The 26664-nt window shown below is 41.1% G+C and overlaps 1 protein-coding gene across 1 annotated transcript in view; it reads right to left on the bottom strand.

The window, feature by feature from the left end:
- TIAM2 (TIAM Rac1 associated GEF 2) overlaps positions 1-26664 on the bottom strand; it is a 131276-nt gene that overhangs the window by 22654 nt on the left and 81958 nt on the right. The window contains exons 14-18 of the mRNA XM_067542450.1: positions 6702-6881; positions 4815-4883; positions 4290-4415; positions 1018-1126; positions 119-298 (exon numbers count right to left, since the gene is read on the bottom strand). Of these exons, the coding sequence (XP_067398551.1) occupies positions 119-298; positions 1018-1126; positions 4290-4415; positions 4815-4883; positions 6702-6881 (664 nt within the window). The remainder of the gene's footprint in view (positions 1-118; positions 299-1017; positions 1127-4289; positions 4416-4814; positions 4884-6701; positions 6882-26664) is intronic.

The raw sequence follows: 26664 nt of genomic DNA, 5'->3' as shown, positions 1-26664 counted from the left end.
AAAACTTTCCATCATCACAGAAATTCTGCTGGTGTGCAAAAAGCCTCATCGTTGTAATAAGGCATGAAACTAAACTGAAATGCCCTTTAGGTCGCCATAGAAGAATGCAGATAGCTACCTGTCAGATGATAATGCTCTTCACTCTCATTATCCGTCAGGGACACCAGCTCCTTCAGGAGCAGGGGATACTTCAGCACTCTCTGGACAGGCTTGATGAGGTATGACTCCAGCGTAGAAGAATGCTGTTTTGTGGGGTTCCGTGCATCCAGAAAGGCCTTGAAAGCTTTATCTGTTTTGGCTGAATGTGGAGAGGATAGATAGCTGGTCGGATCAGTGGGGAAGTTAATTTGAAAACAGTACAACACAATGCTTCCATTTAATAAATAAATAAATAAATAAGTCAAAACCATGACGCTTCATATGAATTTCAAACACTGATTAATGCAGACCACGAATAATTAATGGTGGGTTTTAATAGCATAATAATTATAAATAACACCTAATAGAATTGACTGTTGCTGAGTGATCTCCTGGGCATAATTCTCTCAATGTACTGTAAATGTGGCCTGCTCCAAAACAACAGATCACCAAGATCTCAGGGTAAAGAACTAATTTATCAATTCCATCTCAACCTACAGTTAGTTCTCTGCAGCTTTGACTGACACAAACCCTCATATATGTGCGCACACATACACCCAAATATAGATCTAATAGCTGCTGGTTTTTGAAGTGCGACTTGAATCTGTAGATAGCACAGCCTTATGGAAAAGCTTCTGTTGCTATTCAAGCTATCTGGAGGTGTGACAAGGTGTCTCTTGTTATTGCCTCATATCATTATTATATTTCAGCCCAAAAACAAATCACAGAGCTTCACATTGAAAGACCTACCACGTCTCCTTTCTTTTAATATTAGGATTCTCATGGAGCACAAGCCTCAAATTGATAAGATTGGTTATAGTGATTTATTTGACATTAAAATCATGCAGGTGAATTACATCAATCAAGACAATTAATTACCTCTCTCAAGGACTTTCTGAACTTTTATGTGGTTTGCACAGAATCCACTGTACAGTTTGAAGTGGTCAGCATAATACAGGAAAGAACCTCCAAGTGAGAACAGCAGTTTCTGAAACCAAGATAATCAACATATTTATTTATTTCATTATTAAAATCTTAATTAAAGGCTCTGGAATGATTTAGCTTGCTTTAGGCTAGTTTATATTGTGGCCCTGTTTTCAAGCTAGGGCAGCTTGTGTTCTCAACCATGTGGCAAGAATATATTATTTACCTATAACCATAAACCTAAATTAACAAGTGAAATCACTGCATACCAGAACATTAAAGTGTGGCTCTATGCTGAAAAGCCAGATGGTTTTGTTCGATTCCATATATGTTTTGTTTCAATGGCTTTCCTACCACATGTGCTCAGTTTACAAGTGAAAAAGATGGTTGCAATGCATTGTTCCAAAGATTAGGTGTCCTAAAAGCAAGTATAGCCTAACCGAAGTATGACTGTAGAGATGAGAGAGTTATTGTAGGATATAGAACCTTTTGGCTTTAGGTCATAAGTTCAAATCCTATCCAGGTTACTAGATAAAAGTTGTTCCAATTTGATAATTGTTCAGTGGCCTATGGTAAATGTTTTGATGATTTCAGCCAGTTCCCAGTGGACATCACCAAAACAACCACCTCACCTGGCAGTCAGTCTCAGCAATGAGACCCAGCATTGCAAAATTATGTATGGGCACTGACTCTCCTCTCACTTCTATGGGGTGGTCCCTCCAGGTTAGGACTGAAGCTGTGTCAAGAGGGCCAGTGATGTTCATGATAGAGAACTTCGGTCTCCAGTGTTGTCAAAATGGCATGTGTCATGAGCATTGAATTCACTTTTTTAAAAGAAAAACAAGGACTTTTTTCCTTTTTTTTAAATAGAGCTTTCCCTATTTATTATGGATAAGGTGAAGATTTTGTCAAGGTTATTTTTAGTAAAAGTCACAGACAGGTCGCAGGCAATAAACAAAAATTCATGGAAGCCCAGGATTTGTGTGACTTTTACGAAAAATAATGGGGGGAAGGAGCTTATGGGGGATGACTGAAGCCAGAGCGAGGAGGGAGGATGAAAACCCGAGCCCCGCTGTGGGTGGAAGGGATCCAGCACCCATCGCCATGGGAGCTAACAGTATCAGGGCCCCCATCACAGCCCCGGCGGAGCTCTGGGTCCCCCCACCGCCTGTGGCGGCTAAGAGCTGTATGGCTCCCCTATCACCCTTGGCAGCTTGGAGCTCTAAGGCCCCCACCAGCTGACAGGTCCAGCCCCACTGCCCCAAGGCTGAAGTGGAAAATGTCATGGAGGTCTCTGAAAGTCTCAGCATCCGTGACTTCTGTGACCTCCGTGACAGTCTCATCCTTAATTATGGATCTTTGGGAAATAAGCTAATGAAAAGCATACAAGGTAGAGATTTAACACTGTAATGATCTGCCTTCTTAGTGCCACTTCATAGAGCAATTCAAGAAAAAAAAAATCAATAGCTGCAATAAAATTCTAGTGTTTCCCCATTACATCTCTACAAAGAAAATCAGAGCTAGCATGAGCCTGAGTTTCAATATAAAAGTGTGAAGACACAATTTTCCAGCACATATAAAAATAATTGCCTGTTCTCCTCCAATCTCCCCTCCCCAGTTATGTGTGGGTCAGCTACACCAATTACTTCATCTTTGATTCCTTTCTCTGCCAACAACGTCATCTCAAAGTGTGAGTCTGCAGAAAATAAATCTGTTTTGATGCATCTGCTGCTTAACTACAGCACATTTCAGAATGGAGCTTTACACTGACACAGTGGGATCCCATTCCTGTACTTTCACATGCCCACTTATGCAATCATTTGCTCTTCAAAAGCCTTGTTTATCCTATTGGAAAGGGAGCGGGGAGTTTACTTTACAGTTTAACAATATTGCTTGTTACACAGGTAGTAATAATTGGTCATGCTGTTGAATACACTTTTATTTTACCCTTAAATGACTATATTATATAGTTCTATCCTACTATGGGGCTGCAATGGGAAAGGGAGAAGGTTGGGCAACCATGTGATGGAACTTGTGGTGTTGGGAAGAATACGGGTGACTATATGGGTGAAAAGAAAATAGGGGCTGATGCTGGAAGAAAGTGTAAAAATATTTGGATTATTTTCAAGCCTGCTAACATCTTCCTTGATAGGTGGTGTGATTCCTGGGCACCTTTGTTTTTCCTTTTTTGGATGAAGGTGAGATTGGGAAGGACTATGAATCCTAGGGACTACCAGGGCAGGAAAGATATCTTATTGGAAAACAATCCACAGAATGAAAAAGTAAAAAGTAGGAGCAGTTAAAAGAAGTGGAAAGGGAACAAACCAAAAAAAACTTAGCAACAAAATTAAAAGTAGCCTTTTTACCCACAGTCTCTTTAGTAAAAGTCAACAAGTGGCTGGGAGACACAACAGCACTGTCCCTTAGTTCCATAAGTTCCACTGGGATACAAGCCCACCTCTTGTGGGTCAATTTTGTGCCGTGAACTGTGCCACAAAGGCATGTGAAGCAGTATACAGGGCCATATTCTGCCTTCACTTGCACTCCATGGCCCCTATTCAACAACAGCACAGGAGATGACTCCAGTTGTATTCGATGGGAATTATTTACAGGGTCCAAGCATAATTTTTTCAGGCCCAGTACAAACTTGTAGCATGGGTCCCCTCCCACACACATACCACAATCTCTCATCCCATACATACAATCTCATGAGCCATGAACATTTTTTTCCCCATGGTAATGGAGGGTTGCAGCCTCCAGGCACCAGTAAAGTGTACCCTTCCCTCCTCCCCCATGTCGGGGACCCTGGTTATTTGTATCATTTATCATTTATAGTAGATGAATTAGGCACCATCACTTCAATGGATTACATGGGCATAATGCAGCACAGGTTTTGGCCCAGTGATAATGACCTTGCTAGAAGAGAACGCAGCACCTTTAGGCATTAACAAGTTTATAGAATACTCAATGTCTAAATCAGTATTTTTAAAGTTACATTGTGCACCATGGAAAAGAGAAGAGTTAAAAATGCCAAATTAGTATTTATTTTTCATTTCTGAATTCAGCTGGTGTCCAAATTCGTATCTGCAACAAAAAGTAAAGCTTTTTAAACATAAAAAAGCAGCCACATGGAAAGAGAAAGAAGAAGAGAGTGAATAAACCTCAATACCAGAACCCTGCACAAACTTCCAGACACATTACAACGAGTTAAAAGATCATATATTTACCCTAAACTGGGATGGGGTTTCAAGTGTGTTAAAATCAGAGGAGGAAAAAATTCCATCTTCCAGGGTCTCCAAAAACACCTTCTGGAAATCCAGCATTTCTGGCAGACTGCCAAACAATGACTCCATCTGTATGAAAATCAGACATAGCAGAAATGAAGTGTCCAACTCTAATGGATACCATAAGGAGACAATCCACTAAAGAGATGCTATAAAGAAAGGAATGTTAAAGGTCAATGATATTTTGTTTTCTTAATAGTGTTGGCCCTGATTCCACAAAGAAAAAGTGGCTTAAAAAAACCCCAACAAAATGTTTTTTTAGAAACGTTTTAGTCAGGAGAATGATTACCATTACAAAAGACGTGACTAATGTGCTAGAGAGAAAAACACAGGGGTGTGTGCTCTATTGTTATGTTTGTTATTTGCTTTCTCTGTCATATCCTCAGCAATGGAAAAGCCCAAGTGTCAAGTGATTTTACAGAGAATAAAAAAGAATAAAGAAAACATCTTTTTTAACCATTGCCTCACCTCATCTTGGGTAAGGAAGGTCTCATTTTGAAGGGGATCCAAGTATAATTCAAAAAGGCAGCTCAAATCCTGCAAGAAACAAAGCATTTGCTCAGCTTTACATAACAATTCAAAATTGTACTGCATTTGGTATCTGTGGATAAAAATCATCTTCAAGAAGAAAACTGAGAAACCATTTCCTTTTTTGCAACACTAAAAGCTATTTTTAATTTAGAGGCAAGCTAATCTGAACCTAACACTGCCGAGTTAGCTTTAGTCCCATCACCCCAAACTGTACAATGTAACAAAGAAACAATGTTTTAGTGTAGGGAGGTATAAAAGAATTACAGAAGATGGTTTTATGAAGGACACAAATATTCAAATACATGAACAATATCAATGTTCACAAGCGTACAGGTTGGGTAAAAAACAGCAGTAACAAGTCTGTTAAGCACTGGTAGTACCAATCAAAATGATATGTGGTGTTTTAAAATCCTATTAGACATTACAGTGGTTTGTTATTTTTTCAGGGAAATTTGACTAAGGACTTTTCCAGTCATTTCTTCACAGACTCGATGCTACTTTGGAAGACTTACTATATCTCACTGAAGTATGATGGCTGTGCCATGGGTCAATGCTGCAGGACTTTGTGACCCTGAGAAAAGTGGCAGAATTTTTTACAGAGCAGGCAGGGAGTGTCTCCTACAGAGTCCTGCACCAAAATGCTATGACTTGCCTGATCTGGGATGTTTGACAGCTATTACAACACACCTTGATGACCTCCTTATTAAACCACAAGATAAAACGAATCTGAGTTGTCATCCTTGAAGCTATTTGCATTTTGAGGGATCAAGATGAAATTATCTGACTACCAAATGCCTGCACAGTTTAGCTCATGTTCCCACATACAAGTAGGTGTCTCGTGTCACAATCCTTGCTTTGTAACAAATGGACACTTCCAAATATCTGAGGGCAGGGTCTGAGCTTTGATGAAAATGGTCTCTATACAAGAAAGAGCAGCTGGATTTATTTAGGGATCCATTTTCTGTAGAAGCTCGAGGAAGCATAGCTGGAGATAACTGAAATTTCTAAAGCAAATACATTGGGAAACTTCCCTCCTCGACTTCTACTTGCCTGTTGATTCCAGCAAATACCTCTACCTAATAGCATATTTTTTAAGACCAAGTGTTAGGCTGGCAATACTGGGGATTATGAACAGGCTTTTTCCTTGCTGAAGGTCAACAAATCCAAGCTTCACATAGGACTTTCAATTGAAGTTACTGCTTTTGGAATCCAGCCGTAATTAGCTTGGGTCTATTCAAAGAAGGGCAATGCATTCAACAAAGTATGGCCTTATTAACTAATTAAACGAATTATTATTACTAGAAACAGCTGAAATTGTGCATTATCTGTTTTAATCTCCCTGGCTGCTGACTTAAAAATAATCATGCACTGACCAGTGAGTCAGTTTCCATGCTGAAGACATTCTTTGTTACCAGAAGGGCCAGAAAAGTTTATCTTTAAAAAAAAAAAAAAAAAAAAAAAAACTTAGATTCTGGAGAAATATGGAAAAATCCACTGGATGCCCTGTGACCTGACTGGATGATCAGAACCCTCAAATATTGCAGATGCCCTCTTCCCATTAATTTCCACTCCCCTGTATATAGGAATATATCTCACATTGCCTGGGGATCCGAAATCTTTGGGCCCAGTCCTGCTGCCTTTACTCACAAAAGATAAGTCCACTGAAGGTGATGTGAATGCTCATGTGAGTAAACTCTATAGGTTCAGTCCCTTTGAGTGGCCAGCTCATACACAGATAAGCCTGAAAATGTACAAGTATAGCATGCAAACCCCTGTAGAGCTCAACAGGAAGAATATAGCTAAACAGGAAGCTTTTTCTGTTACCTTGACATATGATTTCTCAGTGTCCATAAGTTCTTGGATGACCTTTCTCAACCTATCTGCATCAGACATGGATCGTGCCAGTGGTCTCAGGGGTAGATCTTGGCTGTCCTTTTGCCCTTCCATACCGTTTGCCTGGACTTCAGGAAAATTCTGACACAGTGTACTGATTTGTTCGGTGCTCTATTGGATTAAAAGAAATGAACAGATTTGCAAACAAATGGACACAAAATGTAGTGCAGCCTTTTTAGAGCTTCCTGTAAGGAACAGGGATTCACATATTCATGCTTGCTCTTATTCTCAATTCACTGGACCATATCATAGACACTGATTTTTTTTTTTTTTTTTTTTTTTTTTAAAGAACAACTCCCTATTGCTTTGAAAGCATGATACATCTTAAAAGAAAATCATCAATGACACAGTGGTCCTTTACAAGAAATATTGTTTCACAGATCAAAACAGTAAAATTGCAGTTTTCTAGTAACCTGATCCAGCATTTTTTGTATGGACTTCCATGGATATTTGAGGCATGCATGAAATACAAGTTCACGCTCAATGTGCAACATATATTTTGATACTAAGTATTATCTGAAGTTACTTTCTGTCTGATCTATTTCTCCTCTTCTTTTGCCATATTCACTCTAGGGAGTTAGGAAGGAACAGAAGATAAAATATTTCTTTACTTTTCTTTTTACTAGCAAAATGTAGATTTTAGTTGTCATCTGCTTCAGATTATTGACTTTTAATGAGACTTGAGCTTCTTAATAGCAAAGTCACTTTTGAAAATGAGACTTAGAAACCTACATCACTTAGGGGTGTTTGAAAACTTTAACCATATTAACAAAAGGAGATTGTAGCCTGATTTTTAAGTGTATTAGTTATTTTATGGGGTTATAGGTTTGCCAATTGCTTGGATTAGAAAGTTTTTGTTTTAAATCAGGCTTTAGAAGAATTTTATAAGGACCTCCATGTGCACAACGGGAAGTTTTTTAGTAATAACCAAACTGATATAGAGAAAATGAACAATTAAATGGATAATGGATAATACAATTTTAATTTTAAAGACCTATAATATATATATTTTTATGATATGCTTTGGATTTATATACTTACGCCCTTTTTTGGTTGAGAGAGATGTTTGATTTTTTAACTTTTGAGTAGAGGGGTGGAATAAGCACTGCTAGAGAGCTAAGAACTATAAACTAAGACTACAAATAAGACTATAAAATGAAGAAGGAAAATTTTAACACAAACTAAAGAAACTTTAAGCAAGAGTAGATGACGATTGCACCAAATAGCACCATTTTTTTTTTATACCCCAAGAATATGTTGGGGTTTTTTTAAGTTCATATTTGGATTTTTTACCCCCAAATTATTGGGGTATGCATACTTTATAGGCCGGCAGGTTTATGAATATTAAGGATCTTTATGACATTTTACTTTTTATTTTAAAGATTTTATGACTTTACCTATGTGGGTTTTGTGGTGTACTAGTTTGGGCCTGACATTATTATTTTTAACACTTGTTTAGGCCAAAGGTTTTGAGTATGTCTGCTAACTGCTAACTTATTTAGGACAAACGTGACCATATATGTTTTGTTTTTGTTATACCGTTAACACTTTTAACACTAATTTCCGAATATATGTATAATAATAATTATGTAGCTGTTACACAGGATGTGGCCTGTACGGTACCTTGCATTACAGCAAAAATATATAAAATTTATAACTTTATTATAATTACACAATTATACTTAAATTTATAAGAAAAGATACATATTTATATTTATATTTATATAATGCAAGCAAGCAGACTAGTTTTATGGGCTACAAATTCCCCCTTTGATGGGGTGGTTGCATAATAAACCTCATCACATAAGGTTTGGATGGTTTGAGGGAATAATTTTTTTTTTTTTTTTTTACAGCTTATGGTGGAGGAAGAGCATTATAGTAATGGTTTTTTTATGTTTTGGTGTCTGACTGTTATGGGCACATATTTTTTAACATTAGGATTTTGTTTTTGATTAGGTTTGAGTTTTGGCTTGTACTTATTAATTTTACACTGTATGCATCCTAATGGGATAAAGATAATTTTTATTGCAATTTTTTGTACCACAATTCATTTTTGTAATTCAACCTTCATTGAGGGGACTTTTTTTGTTTTATTTATTAATTGAGCAAGAGCTTGTTGGCCTTGTTTATGTTATTGGTAATTTGTATGGGGTGTGTCTCTTTACGAGACACTAATGATTTTAATGATAACCCTAATGGGGAAATATAGACAAGGAAGGTTGGTGTACTTTAACAGTTAAATTTTGGTAATTTGGGTTAGATATAATGGTAGTAATGTTTTTAAAGGTGGGAATAGGAGAGATTGTTTGATTTTTAATTAACACTGGTTGCTTTGGGGTAAAGCAAAAAATTTGAGTTTGTGATCTGACACTTTAAGGGACCATAGTGGTACCTTTTTTGATTGGTTACTATGCAAAATTGACCATTTTTAGCATAGGACACCCTTTTTATTGGAGTTTTTTATGTCGTTAGCCTTACCAGGCACAACGAGGACGATTTGTTTTGTAATTTTTTTTGTAATTTACACATGACAGTATTTGTTTTAAACACATTACACCTACAAATATAATGAAGCCCTTTTTTAGAGCAACAGGCCATTTGTGGAACTTTTTAGGTTTGAGTTGGAGTGTGAAAGATTACCACGGGAGGCACATTAACACGTTTTTTGTAGATTTTTTTTTTAGGTGACCTATGGACTGGACGGCTGCCAACTGCTTGTACGCATCCTTGACTGGATCAAACACCGGTAAAGAAATAGTGAAAGAGACATACAAGGATTGTGCCACTGTACAATTTTTTGGGAAAAAAAAAACAAAACACAATTGTTTTGGTTGGGGTGTGGTGTTACAGATTTTATATGTTTTACTGTTTCCAATGACAAGAGCTGGCAAAGATTTAAACAGGTGGATTGCTTTTTTTTTAACCCCTGAAAATATTTAGGACAATACCAGCTTAGTAATTGTTTATTTTTTATTAGGTTTGGAACCTTTTTTAATTTTAGAGCTTGTAATGTATCTGCGATAGTATTCATAACATATTTTTTATATGCAGAGCAGATAATTTTTTTTAAAATGTTGATTTTTTTGTTGATTATTGTTTACTGCAATTAATTGGTTAATTTTAAATTGGGTTTTATTAAACAATCGGGCTATGTTATGCACATTATAAATAGTGAATTGATTTTTTTGAGCTAGTCCTTTTACTACCTGTAACATTGGGCACGAGTGGTGGGACACACTTTTGTTTTATAACTGTCAAACATGCGTGGGGGAATATTATATATAGTTAATGCCGTTTTATTAGTTTAGGCTGACAATTTAGTTCCCTTTTGTGTTGTTTTTATTCATTTTTTTTGTTTTACAGTATGTTTTTAATTTAAAATTACCTTATATTTTTTAAATTTTAAATCAGGTGAGGGTAAGGGTTTTACTTTTGTTTCTCTCTTCCAACTTTAAACAATGTTTACACTCGCATTAATACTTAAAACATTTATGAAATGAAGGAATGAGTTTATTGAAACATTTTCCACAGGTTTGGGAAGCATTTTTAAGGTAACCATACATCCTGGATTGATTGCAATAGTATTTATTTATTTATTTATTTATTTATTTAGGAACATTTGGCTTTAAAAGTTTAATTGATTAATTAGGTACATATTGCCGTGCTTTTTGGTCTTGGGTGATCTGTTGTATTTTACATTTTTGATTTTGGCTTAGTTTTACCTGTAAAATGACAATAAGGGTGTAGTAAATTAGGAATACCAGTGTTCACTTCATGATGGTTGATTGCTGGACTTTACTGGCAACTGTTTTTACTGCTGTTTACCTAGCTTTGGAGGAGGAAGCTGCTTCTGAGACCTGAACGATTAATATAACTTTAACTGATTAGCATGGAAAAATTTGTTTTTATTACGCTTGCCTTTTGTTACCCTAATTTTGTACACTGCTGAACTGAGTTTATTGATGAATTGGAATGGTTTGATTCATCGGTTACACAATCCATGCTTTGGTGCCTTGTATGTTAACAACATTACCAGATTACCGACTTTTAAAGTTTTTTTTTTTTGTTTTGTTTTTTGTTTTTTTGAGTTTTATTGAAGTAGGCCTTTGCCTTTTGTTTTAATTTTTTTAATTTAACAGCTACCTGATTTAAATTGTGTTGCAGATTTTGCGTTATGTATGCATTTTTATTTCCTTCAGTTGAGTGCCACTAGTGTGCCAGATTAAGTGTTTTGGTAGCCGCGTGTTTTAGCCTGTTATTACCTTAAAGGGTGTTTTGTCAGTAGACGCAACAGGTGTTGCTTTTAATGCCATTAGAATTAAAGGCATGAGGGTATTTTAGTTACGTTCATTAGCATTAACTAGTTTTTTCAACATTATTTTTATAGTTTGATTGGTTTGTTTTACCATTTTAGATGACTGAGTTTTTGCAGGACTTTTATCAATTTAAGGCAGTTCTTAAAGAACCGTTCAGTAAAATGTGATTTCTGATTTGATTTTACCTTTACAGGGATTTTCCATCAAGAGAAAACTTGTTTTACTAGTACCCTGGCTTTGGCTTTTGCAGTATTGGCTTTTAAAGGAAATGCCTTTACCCATTTTGAGAAAGGCTTGACAACCACTAACAGATATTGGTTGCTTTTTTGGGTCCTTAGCAGAGGACCTATAAAGTCAATCTGCAAAGCCATCCATGGTCCCTTATATACCTGAGATTTTAATGGCGCGGGTTTTTTTTTAGATGGAGTAGGATTAGCTTGAGCACATGCCAAGCAGTTATTACAGTATTGTTGCACATTCATTTTTAAAAGCGGCCACCATTCCACAGATGCAAGACGTTGGACAGTTTTGTCCACTTCTTGATTTGATTTTTTTGCCTTCCCCCTTTGATGGTGTTGTGCAGATGGGGAATTGGCAGTGAAAGTGCACCTACATAGTACTCCCTGTGTTAGTAAAGACTTAACACTTCTGTTTATATATGTGGTTTGGCTTGATTTGTATAAGCGGATTGTTTTTGGGCTGGTATATCTTTTTCTTTTACAATAATAGTGACTGTTATGCATTCACAATTACGTTTGTGTGTGGCAAATGCATCGGCATGCTTGTGGAGCAGAATTTGTAACTTAGGTTGGTTTGTGTGTTTAGCCACTATTTTGTTCGTGTTATAGTCTTTTGGTTTTGATTTCTTCACTGGAGACACCATGCCACATTTAGGCACGGTCAATTGCCACGGTGGGTGGTCAATTGCCTGTTTTGTAAAATACAACAACTGATTAATTAAATTAATAACACATCCAAATCAATAACACATCCCTGTTTGTATAGGAAATTAGATTTTAGTAAGCTGTTTTTTGGGTTTGCCAATCTCATTAGAGCAAAGGTGTGAATTTTTTTTATGTGACCTATTTGTATTTTGATGGGTTTAGATAATGTTGTCATGACCTGGTTATCTGCAAAAGTTGATAGCACTTCTGTTTGTTTTGAAGACAGAGGAGAAGTTTTAGGGTCTTTGACATGAATAATGCTAATTGCTTCCCCAGTATTTATAATAAAATTTATGTAGCGGCCCCCTACTACTGCAGATACTGTGGGTCTCCCGCTTGCATTTTTATTTAAAGGGCTATTCCAAGCGGGGCCGGAGCTCCCAGTGGCAGCAAGGCTCCCGCCAGCTCCACAGCCCCAAGTGGGGCTGGTGCTCCAGGTGGCAACGGGGCTCCCGCAGTCAGCGAATCTCGCACGGTACCACAGCGCACACGCCCCCCCAAAAAAAGCCGGGGCCAGAGCTTCCAAGGCAGTGGGGCTCCCGCCGGCAGCAGGGCTCTACCGGCACCACAGCCCCAAGCGGGGCCGGAGCTTGCAGCGGCGCTGGAGCTTGCAGCCGCCCCACAGTTCCACGCGGCACCAGGGTCCAGACAGCACCAGGACTCCACGCCGTGCTGCAGCTCTCCACGAGGCTGAGGGCTCTTTGGAGCTGCCCCTCAGTGGTAGGCAGCGAAAGCATGGTCCCCGGCATGGGCAAGGCACCCAGGACCAAGGACAACTGCCTGTGTGGCAGCTCAGGTCCCATGGGGGGGGGGAGGGGCGGCAGTCATTGGAACAGCCGACGCCCGCACAAGGTGTCCAAGCAGGAGGGAAAAGTGCTAGTAGGGGTACAGTCCATGCCCTGGCACAGTCTGAGGCCCATAAACACCGCTCCTCGGTTGAGGAGTTGGACCCCGTGGAGACACCCCCTACGGGTGCACCCCTTCGGCAAGGGGAACACCCGCAAGACTTGCCTCGGTAGTCCTATTACTCCTTCCCAGATGAGGCAGTCTCCAGGGACCACATGGCGCCACTGAAAGATTTCAGGGCGCACCAGGAGTTGCTCAAGAGCGGGGCCCCTACCCTGAGGTTGGCTTCCGCCATCCTGCATGGAGGAATCACGCTGGGTAAGGCAGCGCTCCAAACGTCAAACGACGCTGCTGCCATGGCGGGTAGGGCCATAGCCCCCGCAAGTTCCATGAGGACGTGCTCATGGCTGCTACCCTCAGGCCTGTCCAGGAGGTGCAGCAATCTATCCAGAATGCCTGGATCCAGGAATCTAGTATGCTGCCCTCGCCCTACAAGGACGCATACTTTCATGAGTCCATCCTCTGGAGCCAACAGGGGCTGGCTCCTACTACCAATTTACAGCCTGCCCCTTGGCCTATCTTCGGCTCCAAGGGTGTTCACCGCTTGCGTGGGGGTAATGGCGGCCCTCCTGAAGCGAAAGGGTGTGCAAATCTTTCCCTACCTGGACGATTGGTTGATAGGGGATAGGTCCAGGTTCCTAGTGCAGGTCAGCGCGACTCACGCTGCTCCACATGCAGCAGGCTGGTCCTGCTCATAAACAAACAGTCATCCACTGACCCCAGTGAAACACAGAGTTCCTTGGGGCCACCCTGGACGCTCCCCAGGCCAGAATCTTCCTGCCTCAGCCATGTTTTCAGGTGATGGTCTCTATCATCTCCCAGCTGCACCGATACCCCCGACAACAGCCAAGCACTGCCTACTGCTGTTAGGCCACATGGGGGCCTGCACATACATAGTGAGGCTAGCTCGCCTGAGGCACAGGCCGCTTCAGGCATGGTTGACCTCGGTATATGTTCCGTGCAAACACCCACTGAACTGGGTGGTCCAGTTCCCCGCCCGCCCTAGCCTCCCTAGACTGGTGGAGATTCCTCAGGGCAGTGGGGAATGGCGTTCCCTTCATGGAACTGATTCCTCGGTCACCTTAAGCTCCAACGGCTCATATGTGGGATGGGAGCCCACATGGGTGCCAACCTGAGCACTCGGGGGCTCTGGTCGGTGGAGGAAAAGTGCTTGCAGGTCACCGTGAGGGAGCTGAGAGCCATTCGCCTAGTATGCAGGCTGTTCTTCCAATCCCTGACAGGCAGAGTGACGCAGGCACTGCCGGACAACACTGCAGCCATTTTACATGAAGAGGCAGGGAGGGGCGTCCTCCCTGCCTCTCTGCTAGGAAACTAGCTGTCCATGGGGCTTTGCCATGAGGCACGACTCTGCTGGACTGCCTCTCACCTCATAGGGGTGAGGAGCGATGAGGCGGATCGCCTCAAGTCGTTTCTACCCCACCACGACTGGTCGCTGCACTCAGGGGTAGTGACTGCGATCCTCCAGAAGTGGGGTGTCCCCCAACCGGATCTGTTCGTGTCGGTTGGGAATGCACAGTGCCAATGCTCGGCTTGCGCCGGGGTCATGAGACTGGGTTGCTTTCAGATACGTTCCTCAGTAATGGGACGGGGACCCTCAGGTATGCGTTCCCACCCACTCCACTCCTGCCAAAAGTCTTACTGAACATAAACAGGGGCAGGGTGGATGTCATATTCACTGCTCAGGCCTGACCGAGCCAGCGCTGGCTTACTATGCTGCTGGACCTTTTGTTCGCCCCGCCCATGGGGCTCCTGGGGCGGCATGACCGTCTCTCCCAGAACCACAGTTGCCCGTTGCACCCGGTCCTGGATTCCCTGCAGCTAACGGCCTGGAGGCTGTGGCTGACGGAGGTAAAGGGGCCTGCTTGGTGCAGGTCCCACACTCCTGCTGGGCAGCAGGGACCCTTCTACACAGGTTGTGTATCAGGCTAAGTGGACATGGTTTACATCTTGGGCGGAGTCCTGGGGCATTCCGCCAGCCTCTTGCCTCTTGGAGTACTCCGGGGTCTGATGCTGGCCTAGTTGATGGTCCACTTGGCAGCTATTTTGGCCTTCCATCACCTGCTAGCGGGGAGATCCCCGTTCTCCCATCCCACGTTGGTCAGGGTGCTCAAGGAGGTGGAGAGGCGGTATCCCCAGGTCCGCAACCCGGTGCCTCCCTGGGATATCAGCCTGGTCCTCCCGCGATTCATAGGGCCCTCCCCCTTGGAACCCATGGCTTCATGCCCTCTGCTGCGCTTTCTGGATGGTAGCCTTCCAGGCGGCCATTACCTCAGCTCGGGGGGGTCTCCAAAATTAGGGCCTTGACCTCGGAGCCCCCTTATACACTATTCTATACGGATAAACTACAGTGGAGGCCATGCCCGGCCTCCCAGCCTGGGTTGGTTTCCGAACCTCGTTGTAACCATGATAAATCTCTCCCTGTGTTTTCCCAAACTGCATGGTTTGGGGGAGGAGCGGAGATGGCATTCGCTAGACACGAGACGAGCCCTGGCCTGTTACATCGAAGACACGGCCGTTCCAGAAATCGGCGCAGCTCCGGGGAGAGAAGAGATGACGACACGATGACGACGACACCGGAGGAAAGGATCACCGGTCTCTACCCAGCACATCTCCACGTGGATCACATCCTGCATCAAGTGCTGCTAGGAGCAGGCAAATGTGCCGCTGCCGGGTGTCATCACAGCACATTCACCCAGAGCTAAGGCCTCATCTGCGGCTTTTCTGGAGAGAGTGCCCCTGCAGGACATCTGCAAAGCAGCTGCCTGGTTGTCGGTCCACACCTTCACGTCCCACTACGCCATCGTTCAGCAGGCAAGAGAGGACGTAGGATTCGGCAGAGCCATGCTGAGGGCAGCTCATCGGTAACTCCTACCCACCTCTGAGGTATGGCTATTTAATCACTTATATTGAAATGGATATGAGCAATCACTCAAAGTAGAAAACAGGGTTACTTACCAGTAACTATTGTTCTTCGAGATGTGTTGCTCATATCCATTCCACACCCGCCCTCCGTCCCCGCTGTCGGAGTTGGCAGAAAGAAGGGACTGAGGGGGCGTAGGGCCAGCAGTGCCTCATGTGCTGCGGCATGAGCGCAGTATTCCAGGGGCACCAGAGTACGGGGTCTGCTAAGGGGAAGAAAGTTCCGGGAACCAGTGCACGGTGGCGTGCACACACCTATATTGGAATGGACATGAGCAACACATCTCGAAGAACAACAGTTACTGGTAAGTTACCTTGTTATTTTATTTCAAAGCCCCTTATGTACGTTTTACAATTACAATTATCTTGCAAGATTAAATTTTACTTATAAAAACACATGCTATAATAAACAGAACAGAGGAATGTAGAAATCATTTTGGGATCACTGCCAAAACAGTTTGAGGAAACCAAACTTCCGCTTTTCAACAACAGTTTCCCAGATGCAGATAGCAGATAACTTTTTTGCTTTTTAATTTAAGGTGATTTTACCTATTTTACCTAATTTACCTATTCCTGTATTACACACTTTTCGAGGGTTCCATCTGGAGTGCCAATCTGTAGCCTGATTTTCAAGTGTATTAGTTATTTTATAGGGTTATAGGTTTGCCAATTGCTTGGATTAGAAGGTTCTTGTCCTAAATCAGGCTCCAGAAGAATTTTATAAGGACCCCCGGGTGTACAACAGGAAGTTTTTTAGTAATAACCAAATTTGTATAATTTTATAAGTTTTATTAGGATAACATAAAATGATAGACAAATGACTGATATAAAGAAAATGAACAATCAAATGGATAATGGATAATACAATCTTAATTTTAAAGACTTATATAATATATATTTCTATGATATGCCTTGGATTAGTATACTCACGCCCTTCCCTGGTTGAGAGAGATGTTTGATTCCTTAACTCTTGAGTAGAGGGGTGGAGTAAGCACTGCTAGAGAGCTAAGAACTATAAACTAAGACTACAAATAAGACTATAAAATGAAGAAGGAAAATCTTAACACAAACTAAAGAAACTTCAAGCAAGAGTAGATGACGATCGCACCAAATAGCACCATCTTTCCCTTCTTATACCCCAAGAATATGGGTCCTCCTTCTAAGTCCATATTTGGATTTTCCACCCCCAAATTATTGGGGTATGCATACTCTATAGGCCGGCAGGTTCATGAATATTAAGGATATTCATGACATTTTACTTCCCATTTCAAAGATTCCATGACTTCACCTATGTGGGTTTTGTGGTATACTAGTTTGGGCCTGACATCATTACTTTCAACACTTGTTTAGACCAAAGGTCCCAAGTATGTCTGCTAACTGCTAACTCATTTAGGACAAACATGACCATGTATGTCTTGTTTTTGTTATACCGTCAACACTTTCAACACCATGAACTTTGGAGAATTCAGGTTTCCCACGTTCTTTCTGACTAAATTCTTTTTATATCTCATGCCTTTATTTTACTAAAACGCCAAGGTGGCTTTCATTACAGCAAGTCTAGTCCTCTAGTGTCAAAGTACATGGCCCCTCCCTTAGGTGGTGCTTCTAGCCTTGCAGACTTACTGCCCCATGTCATCCCCTGTGAAGTGGGGTGCTGCAGAACTTGGCTCCATGATGCACATAGGGCTGTGTGCTCCCCAGGGTTGATTCTTCACACGTGGTGCAGTCATTTACACCTATTTGCAAAATAGGAAATGCTACCCAATCAGAATAGCAGCGCTTTACACCCACCTTGCACTGCATACTTTGCACAGGTGCTAAGGGCCACACCAGATGCAAGGCAGCCCAGAATGAGGCTCTTTGCAGAACAGTTTCTGCAGTGGATCCAGGACAGACCCACTGTGTTCTGCCTGGACCAGCAGCCCAGCATTCAAGAGTAACTTCACAACAACAAATCAGTGCATCTGCATAAATTTCCTGCTTTCATTTCAACTTACTCTTCTGCTCTCTATACTTTTCCAAAAGCCCCTTCATGGGCACTTCGCAACCTTCTCCAACTCTTGTTTTGTTTCCTTCGCTGCACCTTATTCTTGGCCCAGCCTCCTGCTCCTCACACACTAAATGACCTTCCACTCGACATTTTAATCCCTCCTTAAAACACACCTTTCCTATAAAGCCTTCCTATGCCGATTCCTCAAAACCATCTCTGCCACATCAAGACTAGTCCATCACGTGGTACACAGTATGAGACGCACAGCATGATATGGTTGGGATGATATAGCTGAGGTTAGTCCTGCTTTGAGCAGGGGGTTGGACTAGATGACCTCCTGAGGTCCCTTCCAACTCTAATATTCTATGATTCTATGATTCTACAGCATCTGACCTGTTACTCATTTAGACTCAGCTCTTCAAAGCTGCCAGGGGGATTTGGATACCAAAGGACTTCCAGCTCCACCTAGATGACTTTGATAATCTCAGCCTTGTTGTGCTTAAACTCCTGGAGCATGCTGGTTCTTCCTTTATCTTTGTATAGGGCTAAGCAGACCATTGGCACTCAGTAATCGTAATGATACTCTCTGTGTCAGCTTCACAGTGTGTTATTAATCTGAATCCAAGCCACATTACAGAAATAATGATTCAGATAACTGAATGAGGGCCAGATCCCCAGCTATGCTCAGTGCAGGATCTGTGGAAAGGGCAGAGGGAAGGTGGTTGCATTGATCCTGTGGCCACACATGAATCTGTTCAGCCTTTGGCACATCTTATAGTCACTGTACAGGCAGCTTTAATTCCCCTTTGGCAATACACTGTGGAGTTTAACCTGGGCTGAGGATCTGGCCCATGATATGTCAAAAAAAACAACTATGTTAGATTTAAAAGGTCAGGTGAGACAAGGCAACAAGGGTTAATCTAGGGTCCATAAACTTACATGCTGGGATTCCAGGAGAGAATCAAAATAGTCCGAATTGTGTCATGTTTAATTTGACCATTTTAACAGGTTTTCCAGCATGGGTGTGTAGAACGCTTCTACCACCACATCCAGGGGTGTCGAACTCACTGATGGTGACGGGCCAAATTCTTGCAAACTGCACTTCACAGGGGCCATGCAATACCCTCCGCCGAAAAATGCGAGCCACCTTCCACTTTTCGGCAGCGCGACATCAGCCCTTTTCGGCGGCGGGATTTCGCGGGGGGCCATGTTGCCGGACTGAGTGCATTGCCGCTTTAAGGGATTTCTCTGCATCCGGCATCGACGCTTTAAGACTCTTAAACCGGCAGTGCCGTAGGCAGAGAAATCCCTTTAAGTGCCAATGCCCTCACTTTGGGCAGCAGCACGTCTAAAAAAAACTGACTGGACGCAGGCCGGATCAAAAAGGTTCGCGGGCCGTATGTTTGACACCCCTGACCACAGCAGCCCTACCTGTGCAAGTGGACGCTGAAGGGGGCAGGGCCATGACCTTGCTTCCTTTCCCCTACTCTCCCCACCACCTCATAGGGACACAGAAGAGACCCCAGAGGTTGCTATTGTGAGAAGTCCCCATGGAGTCATGCAATGAGGCAGAAACTCCTTTCTCACCCCTCTGTGGTTGCTCACACTCTGGCCTTATGCATTTTGCTTTAAGAAATGAGAATATAATTGTCCCTAAATCTTGGTTACAAGGTTCTGTGTAAATAGGAAATCTCTAAAAGGTCTATTAGAGGGATTTGTTCTGGGCAAAGATATAAAGTGACAATGCTTATTAATATTGCCAGATTCTCCAGTGAGTTTGGGGCCGTGCAGAGATTAGCAGTGATGCTCATCCTGTAACTTGGGTATGAGTCATGTCTGATTCTCGACAACACAGAGTACAATGTATCTGAGAAAAAAATACTTTGAGAACATCCTTTTAAACCGAACAAAGAATCCCTTACTATGGAGGTATGATTAACCTTTTGTATTTTCTTTGCTATTTGGCATACACGCACATGACAGCCTGTAGCTGTGCAATCCCCTGCAGAGTTTAAAACCTATGCAAAATTAATTGGAGAAAGAGCACATGACATTAATCAGAACTGGTTAACCTCCAGCACAATTTTATGGCTGCCCTATGACACTGAGACTTGATATTGAATGATACTGAATGAAAACTAGTGTTGCATGAGGTTAGTTTTACCTTCTCTCTGTTGTTTATTTACCCATTTCTCATTTAAGCAGGACCTGTATTCCAACGCCTGCTCTGCCAGCTGGCATTTGTTTGTTTAAAAAAAAAAAAAAAAAGGGGGGGGGGGGTGGGGGTCAAGGGGAAAAAAGGAACATTTTTAGTAGTCTTAGAAAATTCTTTAACATAAGAAAATTTTCTTGGGAGGTTTTATTTTTATATATATATTTATATATATATAAAAATAAAACCTCCCAAGAAAATTTTCTTATATATATATATATATAGATTGAGAGAGAGAGAATACATCACTATGAAACCTAAAGAAAATTTGTATATCTCTATCTATATATAAAATGTGGTTAGGTTTCACACTCTTACAAAGAATGTATAGTTACAAAGAATTCCTGCACCTACATGGAGGTAATTAAGTCTTTGAATTTATTATCTGAAGGTGAAGCATGTTGATTTATCATAATGAAGAAATAGAATGACATTTTACCATCATACCGGCAGAGAGAACATGACACACTTTAAACTTGAATCCTTTTCTGGTTAGTTGCCTGATGTACCTGTAGTTTACTATTTTTCAGGAATGAGACTGGATTAGCACCACTGCTGGTCAAAAAAAGAAGGGCAGTGGTATTCCAAAAAATAAACAGTAGGGAAAGGCCCTTTTCTAGTATCAGCTCTTGTGGGAGAAAAAAGCCCAAGCAGAAGTCCATAAAGTTTCCACTTGCTTTAAACGCTAACTCTGCTAGGCAGGGGTAGACCCAGTTGCTTTTGATCTTCTGTCACCCACCCAATGCTTTCTACTCAAAGTCATTTTCAAGCATAGAAATGTGCAGGTTGTAGTTTCTTAAAGGTACAGGTGACTGTTTGTCAAGGCAGAGCCCTTTAGGGAATCACATTTCTCTGGGCAAAATTATATCTATAAATTCCCCAGGTGTGCATATATAGACAGTATACATGTTATCCCAAATCATTCATTTGGCTGGAAGTCTGAAAAATGTCAGCAGTTTGGCAGTTACTGAAAGTAAGCTGGTTTTCACTGAAAACTATCATACATACTAAGCTTTTCACTACAGATTTCATATTTAGGTTAATGATAATGGGTGACACTGGAGGTGTGGTAGGAGACTAAATAAAATATAAAAGTATATAACAGAACTCTCATACTGCTATAACTCTAGTTATTTCAGACGGTCAGTTATAATCCCCCAGTTTCAGGGTGGTGTGTCTTGGACGTCATGCTTTTTTTTTTTTTTTTTAGTCTGAGGACAACAACAAAATAGAATTGTCTGTCTGCTAACTAAAAAAAGCTACATTGTTAAGGATAATATAATTACGTTTCCAAGGCCATTTGTTTATGATGTGAAACAGATCCTTGCTGGTACTGCTAAAAAATCTCAACCATGTCTGAAAAACATTAGTTGTGCAAGTACACTAACTTTTTCTAATAAATGGCTCCACAATACGTTAGACCAACAACTATGGAGGGCCAAGACATCTCTAAAGTCCTTACAGTGCATAAAGGATAAGATTTCTTTCGATTCAATACAGAAGACCATGTAAAGAATTTATAGTTTCTTTTTAAAAGTACAGTGAGATGTAACAAAGTGCACTGTACTCAGGCAAACAAATACAACTCTAAAGTAGCCTCCCAATATCACAGTATGAATTTAAAAGGTGCTCTCTAGAAGCATTGTTGTGTTTGGGACTGTTTCATTTTGAGATTTTTATGCTTTGTAATTAAAATATTACTAGTAAAAAGCAAATTAGATTAAACAGAAACAAACCTCATATAAGCTCTAGGGTCCTGATTTGCAAACTAAGCATATTCAGATTTACCTTTAGGGACAGAGCAGCAGACCCAGTAAGGACAGGATGAAACACAGTGATGAGCGTTCTGTCTAGTAGCCAGACACGCTGAGCTGAGCTAAGGTTAACGCTGAAGTTCCCAATCCCAGAGATTTAAATCAGAACTCTCCTGCCCATTGATTTGCTTTTCTTATGAAGAATGTAAAGCAATGCTGGCAAGGTAAAGTTGTTCTAATTTAAACAGGTGAAGTTTTAATACTAACTTTATTTAAGAAAAAAAAATCCGCTGATATGTTTGCTGACCAAGCAGCATTCTCTGTTTTAATTAAATATCTAGCACCCCTTTGTGACAACACAGCACATCTGCATTTGACATGTACAACGTTTTCTTCCAGTGAATTGTTTTGTAAGATAATTTAGGCCTGCATTCTCAAGATGCTGAGTACCTGCAGCTCCCACTGAGTTCACAGGAGTTTTGCTCAGCATCTCTGAAAATCAGTCCCTTAGGGACCAGATCCAATTTGTACTGCAGTCAAAGGCAAAACTGAAAATCACTGTAATGATGCAGGGTCCCAGCCTTTAATGTATCCTGCTAAATTTCATTAGACATCTACAGTGACATCCTGATTTAGAAAAAGATGGAAACTCTCAGTGTATACGTATTGATGAAGAGTATATAATAACTTTCCTGAATCCTTACTGTATGTTTAGCCTAAAATCTTACTAAAAGATTTGCCTTTCTCCTCCTTCCCCCTCTGTTTGTTCTGATAAGAGTCAATCATTAACATATGCCATGTAAGGAGCAGAAGATTTAAGGCAGGGGTTTTACATGCTTTTCTGTTGTTTATGTAGTGCCACAACTTTCTTATACTCTATTGCCCTGCAGGGTTCAGGATTGTAGTCTCTGCTCTTCCTGCAGAGCAAGATGCTGTCCCAGATGATGTGTTAGAGAGCTCAGAAAGGGAACCAAATGTTAATATTTTGGTAATTTGCTTTCCAAGCTGTAGTGAGCCTTTTATAACACAAGCCCTATTCCCTGCTGTGAACTGACCCACCCTTTGATAGATACTCTTTTTGCAAGACAGAAAAAAAAATGCCATTACTTGGGTGCAACTGCAAATTAAAAAAAAAACCCAAAAGACAGATCACTATAATATATTTATTGAGCAGATCTTTAGAAATCTATTATTCAATAACTAGCTACAGTAATTTGCTGTGGCATTCATTTATGCTTTCGTTGCTACTAAGAGTGATGACCAAACCACTCATCTGACGAAACACACAGTCCCTAGTGTGTGCATCATTGGTCACCTTCCTAATCTTGTTAAATAAATATCCTTTTATGCAAACAGATCCAGAACTTACTTTAGAAAAAATCCTGCATGGAGACCTGTAAATTGCTGCTGCCTGCTGCTGAGTTTTGTGAGCCAAAGCTAAATTCTTAGCTCTGGTTTTACTCCTCCTAAAGACAGGCATTGTCGATTGCCTCCATCAACTTCACAAAGGAAAAGCCTTTTCTGAGCAAAGCAAGTGCCTTTAACTCTCACTCTAGAGCACTTTCACTCTAAACTCAACAACTGCAATATGCCCAAATGCCCTGCATTAGTTATCCTTTGAGCTGATGAATGAAAATTTGAAATACTGTTGGTGCCCAGGTTTAATTGGACTAAATACTGTACAGGAATGTAAACAGAATTCCATGTGTACCTTCACTTTTAAAACATTTCCAACATCAAAGAAAAAATGCCAAATGCATTCAGATAACAGGATTTAAAAAAACAAAACAAAACTGAGTGTAGTTGTAAATGGCAGTTTACGGTTTGAAAGAATATGGCTTTGTAGAGCAAATGTGCCCCGAGATGTATCTGCTAACAGAATGAAAGATGTTACCAATTAACAGGTCTTTCAAAATTTGTATTCATTTCAGAAGTTAAACGCAAGTGTTCTAGTAATATTTCCTGCTCTTCTCTAGGACTGGATATATCAAAAAAGTGAAAAACAAGACAAAAAATCCCTTAAATTACTTCTTCTTTTAGCAACGTGATAACCTGACAAATCCAATCACCCACAAAAATCCACCATCAAAGTCTACACACAAAATAATCAACTACCTCGAAAAAAGTTATTTTAAGATTAATAGAAATATGTTTGTTCCTTTTTGCTGTAAGTAATGCGTAGATTCCCTGTAGGGACAGCTATTTGTCATCTTTTCATACCACTGACAGAAAGCTAGGTAGCTAGAAATGAACGTAAGGACTGCCATGCTGGGTCAGATCAGTGATCTACCTTTTCACATATATGTCTCTAACAGTGACTAGCATCGCATGCTTCAGAGGAAGATGCAAGAAACTCCAGTGGATAATTATGGAATAATGTGCCTAAAAGTGGAGTTTCTCCCTCAACCCCCCGCCCCAACAGTTGTTAGCTTGTGGCTTGAATCACGAGAATGTATATCCCTTCTAAAATGATATATACATATACACACATACACACACACGGTACAGTGGAACCTGGGAAACTTTCATGCAATGGCAGCTTTATGAATGAGCACACTGGCAGTGAGACACACCTCATAAAAAGAAGGCATTGTGGCTAGAGAAACCCTGGGATTCCATAGCAATCACATGCTAAGTATGAAGGGCTTTTCTTTCCCAGCATGCTGCTTTCTAGGGAACTCCAGAGCTTCCCTAGATAGTGTGCTAAGGATTATGGGACATCTTTGCCCCTGTGCCTATTTGCTAAGCTGCTGCTAAAGAGTGTGTTTCCTGTTTCCCCACCTTATCATGTGAGGCTAGAGGCTGAATCATGCTCCCCCTGATTGTACTTTTGGATTAGAGGAGGCAGTGACCCATTGTGGGGCGGGCAAGGGTTGCCTGCATTTATAAGAAACGCCTGAACCATTGCTGAAGTTTGCACATACAATATAAACTGCACCCACCCTGATTTAGGGTAGGTTCCAAATTCTGTAATATGAACTGTTCACAAATCCTAGGTATCACTATTTCAAGCTTGATTTTATCTATACATCTATGCATAGGATGTGAGGGATTTGGTCTTTTATTTCTCAAGAATTTGATGGATAACGTGAACCTTTATTTCTAAGCCTTTTTTTCTGATTGTCAACTTACGTATTTTCACTGTGCAGCAAATATTTTAAAAATATCTTTGGATACTAATTGTTACTTGTCCAAAGTTTAATTGACAGAAACGGATAATCTTAAATTTAGACATTTAAAAAACTATCACAATATTTGATATTAATAAACATTTCATTTTAAAAGATCTTCAAGCATCACAAAATACTGAATTCTTTCTTCTAAACATTCATACATACACATGCCCAAAGAGCTTTGTTCTGTATTCAAGAAACTTTTCTTAGTCACTGAACGAGAAACTATGGTAACCACTGAGATTTTAACATTTTCCACTTGCATTCCTCCTTTACAAAATATCTTGGCTTTGCCATTCTAATTCTTTAGAGACACAGAGGGTAATCCTTATCCTTTCCTGTTAATGCACAGACTACAGTTGAAACATTAAAGGAAGCACTCATGGTGATAGCAAAAACCTCAGTTAACACTTTAAAAGACTGATCCAAAACCTACTGACTTTAATGGGCTTTGAATCAGGCCCTATATGAGGTTGGTGCCATTCCCAAACAAAATAACTAGGAATTGGTAGGGATGCAGCCACATTCTGTTACTGGTAGCCGCAATTAACATCATAGAAGCCTCTTGGGGTCACACTGGTGTGACTGAGAACAGATTCTGTCCCCGGGGTGGTGGGAAGGGGGGAATGAAGGTGGTGGGGGGCAATTCTTCAAGCTATTAATTTCTGACTGAATAATTTTTAATCATCATCCTTCCTTTCATATAGGTGTTGAACTACTGATTTTCTTCTACAATCAGCAGGCTACTCCAACTTTTGAAAGTTCTCTATGGACCATATTATAACAGCTGCATAAATGGATAGACAGACACTTTCCCTGCCATCACACGGCCTGTGAAAGGACCTATCACATTTGCAGTCCCTGCACACAAAAGAGTGCAGGGCTTGCTCACTAGGTGTATCTCAGAGGAGGTGGGATGGCTCAGGGAGGAAACAAAGCCATCGCCTTCCCAGCTATTTCACACAGGTGTAAGGAGCACTTGGCCACCCATGGAGGGATTATGGCTCCCAGAAACTCATTCCTTTCTTGAGCTCTCCATGTGGCTTTGCGGCTCTATATCTGATGTTGTGTCTGATATTACCATTATGGACAACTCCTTGTTTTGTCCCATGTTGGGATTCAAAGACATACACTGGGATGTGACACTTGGCTGGAATGATTCTCTCTCTGAACCCTGACATCATTGGTGCTGTACCTGCATGCAGTGCACGATAACTGTGCTTCCATCTCCATTATTGAATCGCTGCTGTTAAGCTGTTCCTGTTGAGTACATCAAGAGCCAGAGGGATGACAAAATTGTGTTTAAATGCTTCTGCCTTGCAAGCAAAAACTACGCAGAATGTTATTGTGACTAGAATTGAGTGATATCTCAGCCCTGAAGAATGAATCCCATGCGCGATAGCTGGAAAAGAGAATTTAGTCCCCAGGGTCTGCAATAAACGCTGTTGGATATGGCTGCCTTCAATGTACTTTGAAATACTGATGCAAAATCTTGAATTGCAGATGCCAGGGATTATCTTTGGATGCCCCTGCCTTAAGCCCAACTTACTTCATCGTACTGATGAAATTGGCAGCATCTTCACAGACACTGCAGTCTAGTATTTGATCCAATATATTGGGGCTGCTGTCATGCTCCCCATATGAACCTGGGGAATTTTT

The sequence above is a fragment of the Emydura macquarii genome, unplaced genomic scaffold (genome assembly GCF_026122565.2).
Source record: "Emydura macquarii macquarii isolate MOO-44397 ecotype Brisbane River unplaced genomic scaffold, CSIRO-AGI_Emac_v2 contig_705, whole genome shotgun sequence".
Lineage (NCBI taxonomy): Eukaryota > Metazoa > Chordata > Testudines > Chelidae > Emydura > Emydura macquarii.
Note: the sequence above shows the minus strand (reverse complement) of the source record. Positions and strands in the feature narration are given on the sequence as shown.